Genomic DNA, 20,102 nt, shown 5'->3' on the forward strand with positions numbered 1-20,102 from the left:
AAAAGAATTATTTTGATACTTTAAACAAATGACTAGAGTCGGAAATTTAAGGATGGATGGTTTTTTGGTGAATAATTTTCCTAGTATTTGTTCCTTGGCTGTGGAAATTATCTGAATTTCAGTATTGAATGCTTATGTACAAATCACACAGAGAAGATAAACATAAATGTTTTTCCCTGGAGAGCAAAGTTCACTCACAGCTAAGTAACAGGGTTTTATACATAGGACTTGAGGCAATTGAACTTTTTTCCCAATAAACTACAGATTACTGGAGAGTATAGAGTTTTTTTGTTTGTTTTTGTTTTTTTGGTTTCTGAGATACAGTCTCACTATGAAGGCTATCCTTAAATTTACTTTGTAGCCCTGGGTGTCCTTGAGATCATAGAAATCCTCCTCCTTCAGCTTCCCTAGTGCTGGGATTTCAGACACACACCACACTCCAGTTAGAACTTCTGGATCTTTAGAATTGCTGATGAACAGTTAGTTGGAACTGCAAGTGTTCAACCCTTGATTTTAACAATTTTACTTTATGCTCAGAATTAGTGTTCTCACTGAGAGTCTGGATCATTTAATCTGAAAGAAAAAAAATACAGTCGTAGGAAAAGGAGAAAGCAAAAAGGTACCATGAATTCTAGCCAAATATTTGTAAGAGGATGGTGCCCAAATCATTCCAAAAAATATATGTGTGTTACATATCTATAGTGTATATATGAAAATTATATTTTTTGTATCAAACCAAAGCTATTTTTGAGGGATGAGTCATCTTATCTGCAGTTTTATTTGATGTATTACTTGCATCCTATAAGACATATCTACGCAAATAAAACTTTTTAGCAAATTTATAGGTATGCACAGCTGTCACTAGGATCCAGTTTTAGAATGTTTTCACCAGCCTCCAAAGTTCTTTTGAGCCCATGCTCTCACTTCCTGTACTTGTTACCATCCTAGGCAACCACTGAAACATGTGGGTGTCTATACATTTGTCTTTCTGGGAAATTTCATATAAATAGAATCATATAATATGTAGCCTTTTGTGCCTGGCTTCTTTCACTCACAATGCTTTAGAGGCTCATTTATATTGTTGCATGATTCGGTAGTTTGTTTTCATTGCTAAGTAGTATTATGTTTCATAGATATACAGCATTTTTCTTCATCCAGTCACTAACTGATGGACATTTGCCTTGCTTCTCATTTTGTCTGTTATAATAAGGCTGCTGTGACACTTCACAAACAAGTCTTTGTGTGGACATATGCTTTCCTTATCTTGGGTAGATTCCTAGGAATGATTTTGCTAGATCCACCATATAGTAAGTTTAAGTTTTAAGATATTGTCTCTTATGAAACAGGTATTGAATCATGTGTTTCTACCTTCAAGTCTGCCAATCTTTGCTTCAAACATATTTAGGGTTCTATTGTTTGGTGCAGATATGTTTATGATGGTCTTATGTTCCTAATGGGTGACCCTGTTAACAACATGTGATGCCCATCATTGTCTCTTGTATCAGTTTTAGACTTGAAGTACATTTTGTCTGACATCAGGACTGTCGTGCTAGCTCTCTTTTGCTTATATGCATGGAATACTTTTTTTCATTCTTTCACATTCAACCTATTTGTGTATTAGGCTATACAATGGCTTTTATACATAGTATATATTTGGATTATGTTTTTAAAAAATCTATTCTGCCAATCTGTCTTTTAATTTGTGATTTTAAAAAAGTGTTTATTGATAAAGAAGGATTTCTGTCATTTTGCACTTGTTTTTTATGTGTTTTTTTTTTATTACTGTTATTCTCTCATTGCCTGCTTTTGTCTTTAATTCACTTTTCTAGGTACCATTTTGACTCCTTCCCCATTTCCTAATCTGTACATGTTAAAGTTATTTTCTTAGTTGTTATTTTTGAGGATTAAAATTGGCACCGTAAATTTATAACATTTCAGTTCAAATTATTACCAGACTAACTTCAGTAGCACCCCAAATTCTGCTCTTACACAGCTGTTACTACTTTTTATGTTGTTGTTGCAGATTACAGCATCATATGCTCCTGTTCATTAGTTTAAATTTACAATTACTGTTTTATGCCCTTATCTTGTAAGTCACATATGAAAGAAAGAGGAGTTACAAACTAAAAATACGATAATGCTAGCTTTTGTATTTATTTATGGACTTACCTGTACGAGTGCCATTTATATCTTAGTATGGCTTTGAATTACTTTCTAGCCTCTTTTCATTTCAGCCTGAAAGACTCCTTTTATCATTTCTTATAGGGCAAGTCTACTAGCAATGAATTCCCTAAATTTGTTTGGGAATTCCCTAAACTTCCTTGTTTATTTGGGAATGTATTAGGTTTTTACTTTTTGAAGGGTAATTCCTGATGGACAGCTTCTTTCCCTCCAGCACTTCCATTATGTCATTTTGTCGCCTTCTGATCTCCATGATTTCTGATAAGAAAAGGGTTGGTAATCCAATTGAGGATTCTCAGCGTGTGATGAATTGCTTCTCTCTTGCTGTTTTCAATATTCTTTCCAGCTTTTAACAGTTTTATTATAATGTATCATGCTGTGAGTCTCTGAGTTTATCCTGCTTGGCCTTTGTTGAGTTTCTTGGAGAGATTAATGTCTTTCACCAATTTGGAAAGTTTTTAGCCATGATTTTTTTCAGATGTAATTTCTTCTCTTTTTGTTCTCTCCTTCTGAGGCTCCTATAATATGTATGTTGATGTACTTAGTGAATATTCCCCAGATCCTTTAGACTTTATTTATTTTTTCATTGTGTTTTCCTTTCTGTTCTTTATGTTAGAGAATTTCAGTTGACCTATGCCTGATTATAGATTGCTGTAAGCTTTTAACAGCTGCTAAAGTTCTGAAAAAGTTGAATCTGACAGTGTTTTATTTTTGGCCAGTTTAGTTGTTACTTCAGTCAAGGAACAAATCTTTGGACCTTCTTACTTCATTTTTGATGATACCACCATATCCCAACTTTGTTGTTTGTTTCTTTGTTCTGGTACCACTCGATATTTTAGGGTCATTTTAAAATTTCTCTGCCTCAGCCCTGAAATCAATTACTTCTTTATGGAGTTCTGGTTTTTTTTATTGAGTGTGGTGCTTTGAAGCCATGATCTGGGTGCTTGCTGTGCTCATTGTTGCTGGTGTGTCATTGTTTCAAAGCCCTTCAGGGAAGAGAGCTGGGAGACCACAGGTATCTCCTAACTCATATATACACACATCAACATTAGAAATGCAGTTGATTTTTGGATATTGACCTTGTATGTTGGGACCTTACTGCTTTCTTGTAGACTCTAGAATTTTCTACATACATAGTTATGTATGTTTTACTTCTCTGTTTGCAATCTGTATGCCTTTAACTCAATCAATTAATTAATTAATTGATGCACACATGATGCTAGATGCTAAGGATGGGAAGAGGAGTTAGTGTAAAGACTTATGTACAGTAGCCTTTTTAAGGCCTAATTTTCTTAGGAGGCCAGGGAAACCCCTCTGACAAGAGATATAGTACCATCTCCTTATATATATTATCAAAACTCTCAATAGTGAAGAATTCTGACTCTGTTAAAAATTATGTAACTGAATTTAAATTTTAACTCTGACAGCTTTCTTACTTTGGCAAATTGCATAATGTCAAATTCCCCATATAGAAAACAGGACTAATAATAGCATCTATCTCATAGTTTTATTGAGTGGATGAAAAGCACTTAGAACATTTCTTGGAACCAAGTTAATCCTCATAAAGTTTTTCTCATAGAGTGAAAAAACTTTGCTTCAATGAGACCTCTAAAGTGGTAAGCTACAAAAATACTTTGCTTTAAATAATCATTTTACTTTAAATAATCATTTAAAATTTTTAAGTAAAATTCTTTTAATAATGAAATGTATAGTATATTATGTACTGAATACATTTGATATGCTAAATAATCAACAAGCATAAAGACTTCTATAGCCTTCTACAGTACAGCAGTGTACAACAGTGTACAACTGTTCTCGGAAATATTTAGTTTTAGACAGTATTTACTTATGTTAGTTTTAGGCAATATTTGTTCATGTAGTGATACATTTTTAGCACATAAAGTAACATTTGAGGAGAGCATTTAATTTTTGAGGTTATTTGAGGTGGCAATAATGTATTTTCTCAGATCATAATTTGTTTCGGGTTGTGATTTAGGCACTTAAGGAAGCTGAGTTAACTCTTGCTCAATGCTCTGCATTCACATGCCTCGTGAGGAGATATTTGTTAATGTTGTCTGAGTCAGTGGACTCAGCCCAAGTTGCCGTAGGTAGTGATGACCTGGTCAAGAGTGTGAGTTAGGGGCTACAGTGCAGCCTGGGCAGGGCTGTAGCACCTCAGGGGCAGGGAACCCTTTCCTGATTTGCAAGGAAGAGCTGCTTATTAGACCTCTCATGTTGACAGGGTGGAAACTGCCCTGGGGAAAGCCAGCCTGTTGAGTCCCATGGGTTCTAGTTTTTCAGTGTCACGAACACTGGATTTTCTCAGTGGTTTTCCCATAGTAGACATCAAAACCTACATGTGGAAGTAATAAATGAATATTGGCTGTACAGAAATATGGGGATTAAGTGATTGTACACGTTTTAACTGCCCAAGCTGGGGGAAAGAACAGTTTCTCCATTACTTTAAAGCTGTAGCTTATATCGCATAGATTATACAGAAATTATATGAAATGAGGGAACAAGATGGTAGAAGTGGGGGAAACAGCCTAGTGACCAGGAGCCTTGCTCTCCTGCACCAGAAAGGACATTCACTTAACACACATATTCCTCACTTATTGATACTTGGCACTGTCCAAAAGCACCTTACATACACTGGCTTAATTGTTACCATTTATGAATTAATGAGAAAGGTACTATTGGGATGCTCATTTTATAGATGAAGAACCTGAAGCACAGCTAAGTTAAGTGATGTGCCCAAGACCACACAGCTAGTGTGGTAGCCGGGATTCAAATCCAGGTACTCCAGCTTCTGGGTTCACACTCTCACCCACTGTGCCATGAAACAATTGCTGAGCTAACTACACTTTCCGTAGAGCTCCAGCTACGCTTTGCACCACTTGTCTAATTCCCTTGTGCCCTTGGAGCCTGTCTGCTTCCTTATTAAATCAGCAGCTTCCTGAAGGTGGGGTGGCTTCTTCCTGCTCATGTCTGTCTTCCTTGTGGCAGCTTGTGTCCCGGGAATAAAGGTGTTCCAGAAACGCTTGACGAAATGTTGAAAGGCAACTCCAGCATAGAATTTTCCTGCTGGAGCATCACTCCAGTGAAAGTACTGTTTGACAAAAAAATGAACAAAAAGCAAAACAAAGACACACCAACAAAAACAACAAAACATCTGGGTTTCAACATGGTTTGGAAGACAGATGGGGAACACTGCACAAGTCTCAATGGATGGATCTAGGGTCTGTGCTTTTCAGACTTTCTAATCTGCTAACTCAAAATGTGGTCCCTAAACAGAGTGAGAGAAGCTCTTAGCTGAACAAATACTTAGGGATCAGCCCTTTTAGGAGTCACCTTTACATATGAAGAACACAGCAGAAGATAAAGATTCCATCATGCAGTGTGGTATGAACACAACTCACTGGGTGTGTGATGTCCTATGGGTTGATTCAGGGATGTCAGGCCAGTGCCACCCTTCAGTGGTTCCTGGAGGTCAACAGCACTGGACATTGTGCATTGCTTCTGCCCTCACCCAGCATCTTATTGTTAGCAAAACTAGCACAAATAGTCATCACAGTCAGCACTTCTGCTTGTGGCAGCAGTGTTCACAACAGCCCAGATATGGAGACCCTAAGCATCCACTGAAAAGTGAGTGGTGGAGAAATTGTGATACACACAATGCAATGTTATTCAGCATTAAAAAAGAAGAAAATCCTACCATTTATCATAACATGGATGAACCTGAGGGATATTATGCTAAATAAAATAAGCAAGGCACAGAAAGGCAAACTCCACATGACAGACTCTAAAAAAAAAAAAAAATCAAATACAGACAGCATAGAGAGTGGTGATGAGGGACAAATGTGGAGATGTGTCATTGGGCACAAGGTTTCAGTGCCCTGTGTTATAGGATGTAGGACTAGTAAGTTCAGAGGTCTAATGTAAAACATGCTCAGTTACATGGATGAATAATTGTTCATTCTCTTCCCCTCATGCCTTTTCTCCATCTGTTTTTCCCCTTCTCTGACTTCTCTCAATTTTTGTCCTGCTCTTCTTTATTTATGACTATTTAAAATTACTGGGCCTCAGATGCAAAGCTGGATTAAGGATTAGTAATAATCCCTAGGTTATGACACTGTATTCCAGAGACTCTGATATGTTGTATTTCCATTTTCATTTGATTCTAGGAATTTTAAAATTTCCTCCCTAATCAGGACCCACTGATCATTCAAAAGTGAAGTGTTCTATCTTTATGTGTTGGTATAATTTCTGTAATTTCCTTTACTGTTGATTTGTAGTTTCATTCCATTATGGTATTTCATAAGATGTAAGAAATTATTTCAATGTTTGGTATTTGTTAAGGTTTGCTTTAGGGTCTAAAATATGATCTATATGAGAGAATGTTCTCTGAACTGTTGAGAAGAATGTGAATCTGTAGTTGTTGGGTGGAATGTTCTGTAGACATCTGTTAAATCCATTTGATCTGTAGTGTAGTTTAACTCTGATGTTTTTATGTTGATTTTTTTTTGGTCTGGATGACCTACCTATTGGTGAGTGAAGTACTGAAGTTACCTGCTATTATTGGATTGGGGTCTATTTGTCTTTTTATGTTGTGTTGTTTTATGAAGTTTGGCACACTAATGTTCAGTGTGTATATACTTTCAACTGTTATAGCTTCTTGGTGAATTGTTCCTTTTGCCCTTTATATAGCAGTCATCTTTTTCTGGTCTGACTAATTTTGTCTTGAAGTGTGCTTTGTTAGATATGAGTGTAGCTACTCCTGCTGGTTTTCAAATTCCATATGTGGAATATTGTTTCTATCCTTTCACTTTCAGTCTGTGTATGTCTTTGCTAGTGAGGTGTGTTTCTTGCAAGCAGCACAGTTGGGTCTTGTTTTTTAATCCACTCTGACAATCTGTGTCTTTTAATTAAAGAATTAAAACTGTTTACTTTCAGAGTTATTATAGATTGGTGAAAACATTTTGTTGATTTTCTAATGGTTGATTGTTTCCTAATTCCCAGTAGACTGTCTGGTCTTCCTTTTTAAGTGATAATCAATATAGAGACAAACACAAACCAGAGGTTGACAAATAGTTAAGATTTACTAAAAGCAATAACTATGTCACTATTGACAGCAGAAAAGAACTCAGCTAAGTAGCTAAAAATTAATAAAGTCTAATAGTAATAATAATAGTAAAAACAGAATGGTGAGGAAAGGGAAAACTCAGAGCAGCAGTATTTGAAAATGAAAGAAGGTGAGAAGGAGAGAAAATGAATTAAAAATCCAGTTAAAGGGTAAAGAAGTAAATAGAATTAGGTAAAAGTAACTAAAAAGTCAAGAAAAAGAAAAAAAATAAACCCAAGACAGAAAAGGAAATAAAAACAAGCAAGCCCCACAAAAATAAATAATGAAAAAGAGAAATGAGTCCAAGTTTTTTTTTTCATGTTGAATGATTTGGTTGGGTAGTATCTTTCTAGGAACTGTAGTATTGGTATCCACCAGATATTGGGGAGGGACAGAGAATCACAACCTTGGGCCTGCTTTGTTTCCACATGCACTTTTTGCTCTGTGAGTGCTGAGTTCTGCCCTATCTTTCTTGCTTGGCAAGGTCAGTCAGTGGTATGTTGTCTGGCTTAGAGCTGTATTCACTCTGGAGGCTTTTAGTATTTGTACCCTTCTGTGCACCCTAAACCACTGATAGTCTGACTAGCTCTGGGGCCTATCATCGTGTGAGGTACCTCACTTGCTCAGAGGGACCTTTGTCCATACACCCCAGAATGTGGCAAATAACTAAGCAACAGTAGGTCACTGAACACGTTGATGGATGGGGAAATAGACTACTGAGTACTTCACAGCAAGTTAGCAGCAAGGGCAATGAAGCAATCCACTGGATTGAAGCCCAGTGTTTTCAGACTGAGCCTCTTCAAAAAATTATGCATGACTAGCCTGGCTTCTGACCACAGTGGTGGACTGAACCACTGTGTCCTCCACAGCATGAGCTTACCACTGCTTAAACGTCTCCAGAAGCCTGTGAATAGTCCTATCTCTTTCTGATACTATCTTTTGTGGCCATTTCCCAACCAGTCACTGTGGTAGGGTGACCCCAGAGATCCTGAAGTGTGGTTGTTCCATCATTTGTGGTTCCCAGTGTATCTTAGTCTTAAACAAGCAATGAAACTAATATGTCTTTTAGAAGGTATGACTACAGAAAAAAATGAATGAAGCCTGTTCCTGTGATACTCATAGGAATAAAAGGGTTTTCTCAATGGTTTGCAGTCTGTTCCACCAAAAATAAAAAAAAAAAAAAGAAATTAAAAGGGCTTATCAGGCTTTGCATTTTTAAAACCTGTCTGTCAGCATTGCTGTCTTCTCTTGAAATCTTATTTTGTAGTGTCAGGTCTTAATCTCAGCGATTGACTATAAACTTGGTCTCCCTGAGATTTCTCAACTCCAAGTCTATTCATTTATGAAGGTTTTCTACACAGATTTAAATCTCCTTGAAGAACTGTAAAAAAATGATGTAGAAGGCTGGATAGACTTTTGCAGAAGCCACCCTTCTAACTTTTCACATCTAAACCCACACTCTGATTCCCTCCAGGGGATTGCTGAATTCTTTTTGACTTTTCACATAATTTTATTGGAAGTGAATATGATATTTGAGGTGTTGAGCAGCACTTCAAGATAGAGACAAAGAAAAGAGGAGGAATATTTTAATAAAGTATTTGAATAAAAATTCCCATCTTGACCATTGAAAACTAACTTAAAGAAGCCAAACTTTCTAATTAGTATTATTTTAAATTTTTTATTACTACATGTTTGCAGTACATAATGTTTACATTCCTTGTGGGGTGTTTGGACTTGTACATAACATATCTTTATTCTTTTTTCATCCCCTTCCTATCCGCTCTCTGCCTGCTCCATCTCTTGACCACCTTCACATTTGAGAAAGTTTATCTCCTTACTTCCTATTATCTTTTATTTTGTTCTTTATTTTGGGTTTCTAATGTAAGAGTAACCAAGTGATATTTAAACTTGTGTGTCTGATTTATATCACTTAACATTATGGTCTCAAGGTGTATCCATTTTCCTACAAATGACTCAAGTTTATCTTTATGTTAGAGTTGTACTGTATTGTGTGTTAACACCACATTTTCTTTACCCACTCATCTGTTGATGGACATATACATCACTCCCAACATTTGGTTACTATGAATTGTGCTGCTATAAATATGGGTATACATGCATCACTCTGACATGATGTCTAACTTTTTGGGGAAGATGCTTAAAGAGAAATGGCTAGGTTGTGTAGAATTTCTAGGCTTATGTTTTTAAACATTTAAAGTTTTTTGTGTACAATTATCTTTAGTAGTACTTATTTGTAGTACATAAAACTGCATTCATTGTGAGAAGTTTGTATGTGTAGACAACACATCTTAATTCATTTTCATCCCCTTCTCCTTCCATCCCTCTATGCTCCCTCCAACTCCATCCCTTTCCCATTTGAAAGAGATCTGTTTCACTTTTTCTTAGATTCTTTTTAACTTTCTTTTGTCTTCCTTCCCCACCCTCCCTCTATCTCTTTTTCCCCTTCCCATTTGTAAATGATCTCCCCACTTCCTGTTACCTATCCTTCATTTTGTTCTTTTTGGGTTTCTCATATAAGAGAAACTATGCAATATTTAAACTTGAGTCTGATTTTTAAAAACTTTTTTATCAGTACATATCTGTTATACATATTGATCACATTCATCATAGGAAATTTGTACGTATACATAATATATCTTGATTCTTCTTTTTTCCCATTTCTCTCCATGCCCTTGAACCCCTCTTTCCCCCCATTTACACAAGCTTTGTTTTCATTTTTTCTCTTCCATTCTTGTTTTCTTTTCCTTTCCTTCTCCTCCCTCTCCCTCTCCCCTCCATTGTTCCCTTCCCAGTTGAACTTGTTCTTCCTACTTCTCAATATTTATCCTCCATTGTGCTCCTTATTTGCCCTCTGCATTTCTCACACAAGAGAAACAAAACAATATTTAAACTTGTGTGTCTGAGTTGTTTCACTTAACATTATGGTCTTGAGGTGCATCCATTTACCTACAAATGTCTCAAACATTTATCCTTCATTATGACAGAGTAGTACACCACTGTGTATAAATACCAAATTTTCTTTATCTCTCATCTATTGATGGGATGTAGGCTGTTTCCAAGATTTAGCTATTATAAATTTGTGCTTCTATAAACATGAGTATACATTTATTACCATAATATGATGACTTTAACTCTTTGGGAAGATTCCTAGAAGGGAAATAGCTAGGCTGAATGGAATTTCTATTTTTAATATTTTGAATATTCTGAATACTGATCTCCATAGTAGTTGTACTAGTTTAGATTCCCACCAACAATGTGGCAGGGTTCCTTTTCCCCAACCCCACAAACCTCACCAAATTTTGGTATTATTTGATGTCTTGATGTTAGCCGTTCTTTCTGGAGTAAGATGTTCTCTTAGTGTTGTAATTTGTATTTCTTTAATGGCCAGATACGTTGAATAGAGATAAAATGAAAGATGAGAAAGAAGAGGAAAAAAATGGAAAGGGGAAAAGAGTGAAGGAGAGACAAGACACTAAAAGAGGAGGGAAAGGGGTAGAAAAAACCCTGATCTTCTGAAAAATCTGACGAAAGAAAGTTGAAAATTAAAAAAATAGAAAAAATTTAAAAAAATGGAATTAGAGAAAGAAAAGTCTGTGTTTTCGAATGAGCAGTTTTCCCCAAGATGCGCTGTTTTGTGATCCAGACAGCCATGACTCTCTCCACCTAGTGTTAGGGCCCATGGGTTTTTGAGGTGCTCTCTTTGCCCTAGTGGATCTTCTGCACCATTCAGTCCTGGCTGCAATTACTGTTCAAGCCAATGCATGTTCTTGTTCACATTGGTAGATGGGAAACTCTATCAGCCCTCTGATCTATGCTGAATGTAAGCCAAGGGGGCAGGGGCTCAAGTCAACTGTTAGACTTAATGTGGATGGTCATGGGGTCTGATTTTGGTCCCTTCTCTCCCCAGATATTGTTGTCTTCTAAGATCAGGTCACTTGGCTAGTCCTCACCTCTGCTGGCTCATGACAAGGGAAGCAAAATGTAGAACTGATGTGGAGTTGATGGATGACCTCACCCTCGTGGGTGGGGGAAGCACTAGTGTCATGTGTGCTGGTGTTGGGGATGAGGCACCTCAGATCCAGAGGATGAGTGCTGTGGGTCCAGCACGATTCTGTCTGTTCCCATTCTTGCTCACGTTGGGGTCGGGAGGGTGCCACAGGTCTGGTGCTGGCCTGCTTGCTTATGTAGGGAACAGGTACCATGGGTCCAGCACACGCCTGCCTGCTTATATTTGGAAAACAGAAGTTTATTTTGCTCATAGTTCTGGAGACTGAGAGGTCCAAGAGCATGGTGCTGGCATAGAGCATCTATGTTTTATCATAATATGGCAGAAAGGCAAGTGAAGGCACAGCAGAAAGAGAGAGAAGGCAGGCCAAGGACAACATTTTCATCAGGAACCCCATGATAAGTAAACCTATGATAAGTAAGCCATTCCCCAAAGCACAACATTAATTCATTTATAAGGTCTAAAGTTCCTACATCTTCAGCAATTCAATCAACATGAATTTTAGTGGGAACATTCACACCACAAAAAAAAAAAAAAAAAGAGATGATTCTAAATGAAAAAGGCCTTGGAGATATAGCTTTTAGGCCATTGTTACAGTTACAATATAAAACTATAGGAAATGTTACATGAACCAGAATATCTGTAGATGTCTAAGAAAGTGGAGTGTAACTGCTAGATGTGGAAAGAGAGTTAGGGGGTAGTGGTTAACATGTTATTCCTCTGGCCCTGGATTTAGGCCCTGGTCCTACAATTAACCAGTGTGTGGTTTTGGGAAAAATTACTTAACTTCTCCACCCTGTTGTGTCAGCTGTGAAACAGAAGTGATAAGGATATTCTTAGCATGAAGGTGTGAAGTGCATGGTGCCTAGTGTAAAACAGGTGCTCTTCAAATGTTTATTTCAATTACTGTTATTATGCTGGAATTGAGAATCACTAGAACACAAAAAAGCATCATACCCTACTCTGTGCAGAAAAATAGAAGTCATACTCTTCCAGATTTTTTTTTTTCCCGGTACTAGGAATCGAACTCACGATGTTGTGCTTGCCAGGCAGACGCTGTGCAGCTGAGCTAAATCCCCAGCCCTACTTCCAGATTTTTGGAAGAAAGTTGCCTTTAGCCATATGGAAATCTAAACTCTGAGAAATCAGAACTTAATGATAGTTAAACTGGTAAGATGGTCTGTAAGAAAGAAGTGATAAAAATTAAATCTCATTGGAGGGAAAATACCCAAAATAAATGTTTGGATGACCTACCTTAAAAACTGTTAATTAAGCAGCTCATTAAAGACAAATTTTATAGAAGGAATCCCATTTTTAAAAAACTTCCTCATGGAATCAGTTCCTCCTTTGTTGAACTGCTTTCTGTACAATGCGTTGGACTGTAGGGATAGAGTGGAGAGCAGGCCACCCGAGTCTCTCACTTCACCAACTGTTGGGCTAAGATGCTGCTTCCGAGTCCTAGAAATGGCTTCATACAATATCAGATGCTAAGGATCTACACAAATATCTCACCACAAGGGAAAGAACCATCAGCTGCATATTAGATCAAAACATTTGGTTGCACATTTGGTTATATAGAAGGATCAAATTTATCTTTGAGAATCTAAAATTTAACATGTAAGATGCTGGCTAAGAGCAGAGAGACCCTTCTGTCATAGCACATTTCTGGAGAGACTGTGAGGATAAGTGTACTTCTTTGTCCCTCTTCTAAGCAGTAGCTACGCTCCATGATAATTTAGTTTGAGAGCAGAAAAGTTCAGTATGTCAAGTCCAGCCCTGGTTGAGCATGAACATTTGACCCCATTAAAATATAGTCATAGAAGAAAGGCCTGGGTTCAACTTCTTAGATGTAACTGGCTGTAAAATTGTGCACCTCAAAAAGCAAAAACGTAAAATCAGAATCACAAGAATCTGCCAACCAAACAAGAGCAATTCAGTTAGGACTTGGAGATTGTAATACCCAACAGACATCGCGCTGGGTGAAAATGGATTCCCGCTGCCTTTTGAACTGATTTCTGACTTCTGGCTCCAATGTTCACAGGCAGCCACAGCTCCCCCTGACCTGTCAAGACTTGCCTATCACTCCTCAGTCACTCCTCAGACAGACTGGACCAGCTGGCCTCCATGCCTTTGCTCATGTTGGTTCCCCAACGTGCAACACGTTCCCTGCTTGCTGCTCGCTCCTCTCACCAAAGTCTTCTCCTCCACCCTCCCAGGCAGCCTAAGTGTCACCTCTTCCACCCTCGAATGTCTATGGCCTCTGACTGCAGCGGTCTACTCTGCAGAGCCACTTGCTACACCCCCACTTCTCTGATGGCTGTTTGTATACCTAAGGCCTCCACTGGGCAGGGATCCTCTTTGTAGCTCAGGGCCTCACATAGAGCTGCAGAGGGACATGGGTTTGTTGCAGTGCAAACATCTTTCCACCCCCAATACAGCAGGCTCCTAAAGTATGGTATGGGACAGGGAGAGCAGAGCTGTTGAGGACAGAAATAAATCTATATTCTGGAAACAGTCTCCAGAGGTATAAACTCTCCAGAGGTGACACGATTTAAGATTAAATGAAAAAGAGGAAGACTTACCACTGTCTTCAGAATACATTCTGATGGATCCCCCAAGTTGGGACCACTGAACTGTATAAACTCATCTTTGTCTGGGTACCACTTATGCTAAATTGTTAAGCAACAGTTCCTTGACATTTCTAAAAGAGCTTGTTTTTTCTCCTCCTTAGGGCCAGTCCTGTGACTATTGTGATTCCAAGGACCCTCAGAAGGCACACCCAGCCTCCAATGCGATCGATGGCTCTGAACGTTGGTGGCAAAGCCCTCCTCTCTCCGTGGGCATGGAGTACAACCAAGTCAACCTCACCTTGGATCTGGGTCAGGTGAGTTTTGCTTTCCAGTGGAGTGGGAGCATTCCTTTGGGTCAGTGTTTCTGTGGTGGTTTCTGATTTCACAGTACTTTTTGTAAGAAACAAGCTTCAGGTTTAATTTACTAATCCTTGTCCAACCTGTGACATCAATTTTTTGATCTTAATATTTGCGTTAAAATAGACAGAACAGTGCCTGTCACAATGCAGATCTCCATACCTGACAATTAAACAACAGTAAAAATAGTTGCAAGGGTTTTATTGTCAAGGATTCATTTTTAAAAAAATTTAAATTGCATTAGTGCATGTTTGCAGTAGGTAATGATTACATTCATTGTGGGAAGCCGGCAAGATGGGTAACGCAGCTCAGCTCTTTTTACTTTGCTTCCTCTGCCTCTCCCTTCCTCAACTGTGGTGAAATACAGCAGAAGGGCATCATTTTAACTATTTTCAAGTTTACTGTCCAGTGGTATTATACATTGGCATTGTTTTGCAGACATTCCCACCTCTAGAATTGTTTGTGTCTTTTTCATCTTGCAAAACTGAACTCTGCATCCATTAATCCCCAATCCCCTCTCTGTCCAGCCCCTGGCAGCCACAGTTCTACTTCCTGTGAGCTGATGACTCTAAGAACCTCATAGAAGTGGAATTATACAATATTTCTTTTTGTGACTGATGTTTTGCTTAGCATAATATCTTCAAATTTCATCCATGTTGACCATGTCCCAGGAATTTCCTTATTTTTTTAAAGCTTGATGACATTCCATTGTATGTATAGACCACATTTTAAAATCCATTTATCCATTGATGGACACTTGGGTTGCTTCCAACTTTTGGCTTTATGAATAGCACAGCAACGAACATAGGTATGGCAAAGATATTTTTATAGTATCTCTTTCCTGAAAATATTGACTCTATGCACCCAGACTACCAAAGCAGTAGGTTTTATATGTAGGTCCTGGGCTCCTTTTGTGGACTGTGATTTCAATCATAATTAGTTCTCAGAGACCATTGAATATTGTCCTAGTCTGCTTTGTTCTTCTGTTACTTGGGTCTCCTGCTTCGGCCCTACTAGCGCCTCCAGTGGGGTCAGAATGGACTACTGCGCCAGTGATATCTGATAAGGAGTGGGAGACGCTGGGCCACTGGAACAGAAAATACTTTCCCAATGCACTGTCTGAAGCTGTTGGCCAGGGGGGCTCCTGCTGTGGAGGACAGTTGGGAGTTGAGGACACTTATAGGGTATCAAAGTATGAGGTTGGATGAAAGTGAAAAAGAAGACATCCAGGGTGGAACCTTGAGGCTCTCCAGCTTCAGGAAGTCAAGGAGAAGGGAAGGGGCCATGGAAAGACTGGCATAGAGGGACAGATAAGGGAGGAGGACCACTGAGAGTGTGTGGTATTCTAACACCCCACATCATTGTGACAGTATCCTTGAGATCATCAGCCTAAAGGAAGAAAGATTTATTTTGGCTCATTGTGGGCTGTGATCACTTGGCTTTGTCACTTTGGAGCAGCAGAGAGGTAGACATCATGGCCTAGAGCGTGTATAAGACCAAAGCTTCTTATCTCATGGTAGCTGGGAGGACAGAAAGAGAGAGAGAGAGAGAGACAGAGAGAGAGACAGAGAGAGAGACAGAGAGACAGAGAGACAGAGAGACACAGACAGACAGAGAGACAGAGAGACAGAGAGACACAGACAGACAGAGAGACAGAGAGACAAAAAGAGAGACAGAGAGATGCTGGGGTAACACTGTCTCCTTTGAGGATGCACCCCCAGTGACTACTGTCCTTCCACTAGGCTCTATCTCCTAAAGGTTCCATCACAGTAGGGCCATCAGTTGGGGACAAAGCCTGCAGCATATGAACCTTTGGGCTTTGGGGGAGTTTAAGACCCAAACTGTAATGTAGCCAGATGAAGAAATATGTAAAAAAGAGTGAGCTGTGCAACTCAACAATACAAAGAACCTAATTTTAAGACACAAACCAAGGATCTACACAGAGTTTTTCAAAGAACATACACAAATAACCAATTAGCATATATAAGATGCTGAACATCTCTGACCATTAGGGAGGTCCAAATCAAAGCATAGTGAGATATGATTTTACACCAGTTGGGTACTTATCATAAAGAAGGTGGTAATAACCATGGTAAGGCTGTGAAGAAACTGGAACACTCCTGCACTGCTGGTGGAAATCTAAAATGGTTCGGCTGCTTTGGAAAAATAGTTTGAACAAAAAGTTGAATATCGAGTTACCCTTGGACCCAGCAGTTGTACTCCTACTTGTGTATCAAAGACAAATGAAAACGCACATCCACAGAAAATTTTGTTCATCAGTGCTCGTTGCAGCATGGCTCATAATGGCCCAAGAGGGGAAACAGCTCAACTGTGTATTAGCTGATGAACAGATAAACCAAACAGGTCACACACCTACAATGGAATATGATTCAATAAGAAAAAGGAATTATACAGATGAATGCTACAGCATAGATGAATCTAGAAAGCATCATGCTCTGTGTAAGAAGCTAGTCATAAAGGATCACATGTCATATGGCTCCAATGACATAATTCTGATGAGGTCCAGATAGGCAAGACTACGGAGAAAAGTAACTGAGTGGTTCCCTAAGGCTGAGAGTTTTGGAGGGAACTGGGGAGGGACTACCAATGGGTATGTTATCTGAATGAGAGGCAATGAAAATACTCCAAAGTTAACTGTAACGATAGTTGGACAACTTTGAGAATATACCAAAACTATGGGCTTGTATACTTCTGATGGATGAATTGTGTGGTGCGTGAATTAAAGCTGTCTAGAAAAGAAGTCGTGAAAAGGCAGTGTGGCAAGGAAAAAAAAACGGAGACAGGAAAACCATGTCCAATACTGCTGGTATCAGGTAACATAGGGCCGGTAGCTGACCAGCAGCTGACCTTGTGTTTGTACATGGGAAGTCACTGGAGGCTTTGATAAGAGGACAGACAGCCTGCGTGTGGGAAGATGCAGGGTTAATGTGAGGGGAAAGGAAACACCTATTGCACAAATGTGTTTTGAAGAGTTTTCTTGCAATGAGAAGAAAGGAAACAGGGAAGAGTAATTGAAAAGTCAGGTGCAGAGAAGATTTCTTTAGCAACATGCTTGTGTGTAGCTGGTGCTATGAGCAGGAGGAAGAAGGCTGCTGCGGTGGACATGGGGTCGTCAGGTGCTGTCACTGCTCACGCTAGAACGAATGCTAGTGCTGTACTAATGACATACTGTGTGCTGGCTACCGCTGCACACAGAGAGTGAGCCATACAAGAAATACTGCCCGAAAGAAAGCTTAAAGAGGAAATAGATCTGCCCACAATCTGGAAATTGAATGGTTTGGGCATTTCTTAGAATGAATGTTGCTATTTTCATTTCAGTTGGTATAGAAGGACTTTTGTGGCAGAAAGCCTCTCAGCCTCTTTAGCCCATATGTTGTGCTAAATTAGGCCTCTCCTGAGAATATTTCCACCTTCAATCTGCTTCTAATTCACAGATCCTTCATGGGTGAAGGACTCTATGATCCCAATTTCAACTATGATTTCTTCTTAGCCATACAACAGCTAACCTCTGTTCAGCACATTTTACCTATAAGGACCAAAAGTTGCTCATTGTATTGTTTTTAAGTGAGTTTCTGTAGTTAGGAGAATTTTGTTATTTTATTTTTATTAGTACATGTGTACAGCACATAATAATTACATTTATCATGGGGAGCTGGTACACGCACTAACACATCGCAGTGCTGTTTGTCCCTCTCCCCTTCATTCCTCCCTGTTCCCTTCAGCTCTTTTTTATGTAGTTATTTGTTTTCTTTTAAAGAGAATAAACAACAAAAATGATACAGAATTTCCAAACAAGATGATAGGAAATTAACAATGGTTATTATATTGCATATTGTTATGTTCAGAGTAGTTCTTCAGATTTCCAGACACAGGCATGTAAGATTGATCAAACAGTATAAACACAAACTGTTCCTTTCAGCGAACTAAGAGAAATACTAATACAATTATCTTAGCTGTCTTGTGTGTGTATATATATATATGTATATATATATGCATTTTTTTCCTTCCTTCTTTTCAACTTTCCTCTATCCCAGTTGCTTTCTTTTGAGCCATTTCTTTCCCTTTCACTAGAGACCATACTCAAATGGGAGTTAGTCAGACCCACGTGTAAACATCGTATTGTCTCCCTAGTGTAAGAAACTGAAAGAGTAAATAAGATCCAAAAGGTACAATAGATACCGTGAAAGGGAAAGAAACCTTCAACTCTTGTTTCTCTTCCCATTTGAAAAGCTGTATTTTTATTTTCTCTTCAATGCTCTCTCTCTTTTGAAATCTATTTTGTTTTCTTTCCCTTCCCTCCATCTCTTGTTCCCCTCCTATTTGAAAAAGATCTCCCTATTTTTTTCTATCTATCCTTAATTTTCTTTTTTGCATATAACTTAACTTTCTCAGGTAAGAAAAACTATGTAATATTTAAACTTCTGTGTCTGATTTATTTCACTTAACATTATAGACTTAAATTGTATTCATTCACCTACATGCCCCAAGTTTATCCTGCTTTATGACAAAATAGTACTCCATTGTCCATAAATACCACATTTTCTTTATCCATTCATCTGTTGATGTGCATATGGGCTGTTTCCAAGATTAAGCTGTTATGAATTGTGCTGCTATAAAGATGGGCATGCATGTTTCACTGTGCTAAGATGACTTTAACTCTTACAGAAAGTATCCTGGAAGGGGAATAGTGGGTCAAATAGAATTTCTATTTTTAATTTTTTTGAGGAATCTCCATACTGCTCTTCAAGTGGTTGTACTAGTTTACATTCTCACCAACAATGTAGATATATCCCTTTTTTGCTTACAGCTTCATCAGCATTTATTATTATTTGATTTCTTGATGATAGCCATTCTTTCTGGAGTAAAATGATATCTTGGCATTGTTTTAACTTGCATTTTTTAGTGCCCAGAGATGGTGAACATTTTTCATGTATTTGTTGGCCACCTGTTTTCTTCGAAGGGTCTACTTATTTCGGTTGGCCATTGTTTGATTGGGTCTTTTATTTGGGGAGTCTAATTTTCCTTGAGCTCTTTATGTATTCCAGAGGTTAGTCCTCTGCCTAAGTAATAGCTGGCAAAGCTTTTTTCCCACTCTGTAGGTTGTCTGTTCACTCTATTGATTGTTTCCTTTGACGTGCAGAGGGTTTTTGATTGTTTTTGAGGGTTTTTAATTTGATGTGATCTTATTTGTTGATTCTTGGTGTTATTTCTTATGCTGTCAGAGTTCTGTTCAGAAAGTTCTTGCCCATGCTATGTTTTCAAGTGTTTACCTATTTTATATCCCACCAACTTAAGTATTTCTGATTTAACATTGAAATAGTCAATCCATTTTTATTTCAGTTTATACATGACAAGATATATGGATCTAGACTCCATCTTCTGCTGGTGGATATCCATTTTTCCCAGTACCATTTATTAAAGAGGCTATTTTCCCTCCAGTGTGTTTTTGGCACCTTCATCAAAGATCAAACAGTTGAATGTGTCTGGGGTTGTTTCTGCTTCCTCTATTCTGTTCTACTCATCTGCATTTCTATTTTTGTGCCAGTGCCATGCTGTTTTTATCACTGTAGTTTTGTGATGTAACTTCAAACCTGGGATTGTGATGCTGCTTGCTTTGCTCTTGTTAGCGAGTACTGCTTTGGTTACTCTGCAGCTCTTCTCCTTTCATATGAATTTTTAGATTGTTTTCTCTAGGTCTGTGAGGAATGCTATTTGTATTTTTATTGGAATTATGTTAAATCTATGTATCAGTTTTAGAAATATAGCCATTTTATATTGGTTCTGCAAATTTTAATCCATCAAAATGATCTATTCTGAACATAAC

The 20,102-nt window shown here is 38.3% G+C and overlaps 1 protein-coding gene across 1 annotated transcript in view; it reads left to right on the forward strand.

Annotated features, from left to right (window-relative positions):
• Positions 1-20,102, forward strand: part of LOC102020180 (laminin subunit alpha-3-like) — a gene marked incomplete in the record, with an annotated part of 70,265 nt that overhangs the window by 5,341 nt on the left and 44,822 nt on the right. Inside the window, 2 exon segments of the mRNA XM_013505348.1 lie at positions 3,761-3,797; positions 14,062-14,214. Coding sequence (XP_013360802.1) covers positions 3,761-3,797; positions 14,062-14,214 — 190 coding nt within the window.

Source organism: Chinchilla lanigera, unplaced genomic scaffold (assembly GCF_000276665.1).
Source record: "Chinchilla lanigera isolate Chin_1 unplaced genomic scaffold, ChiLan1.0 scaffold00001, whole genome shotgun sequence".
Taxonomy (NCBI): domain Eukaryota; kingdom Metazoa; phylum Chordata; class Mammalia; order Rodentia; family Chinchillidae; genus Chinchilla; species Chinchilla lanigera.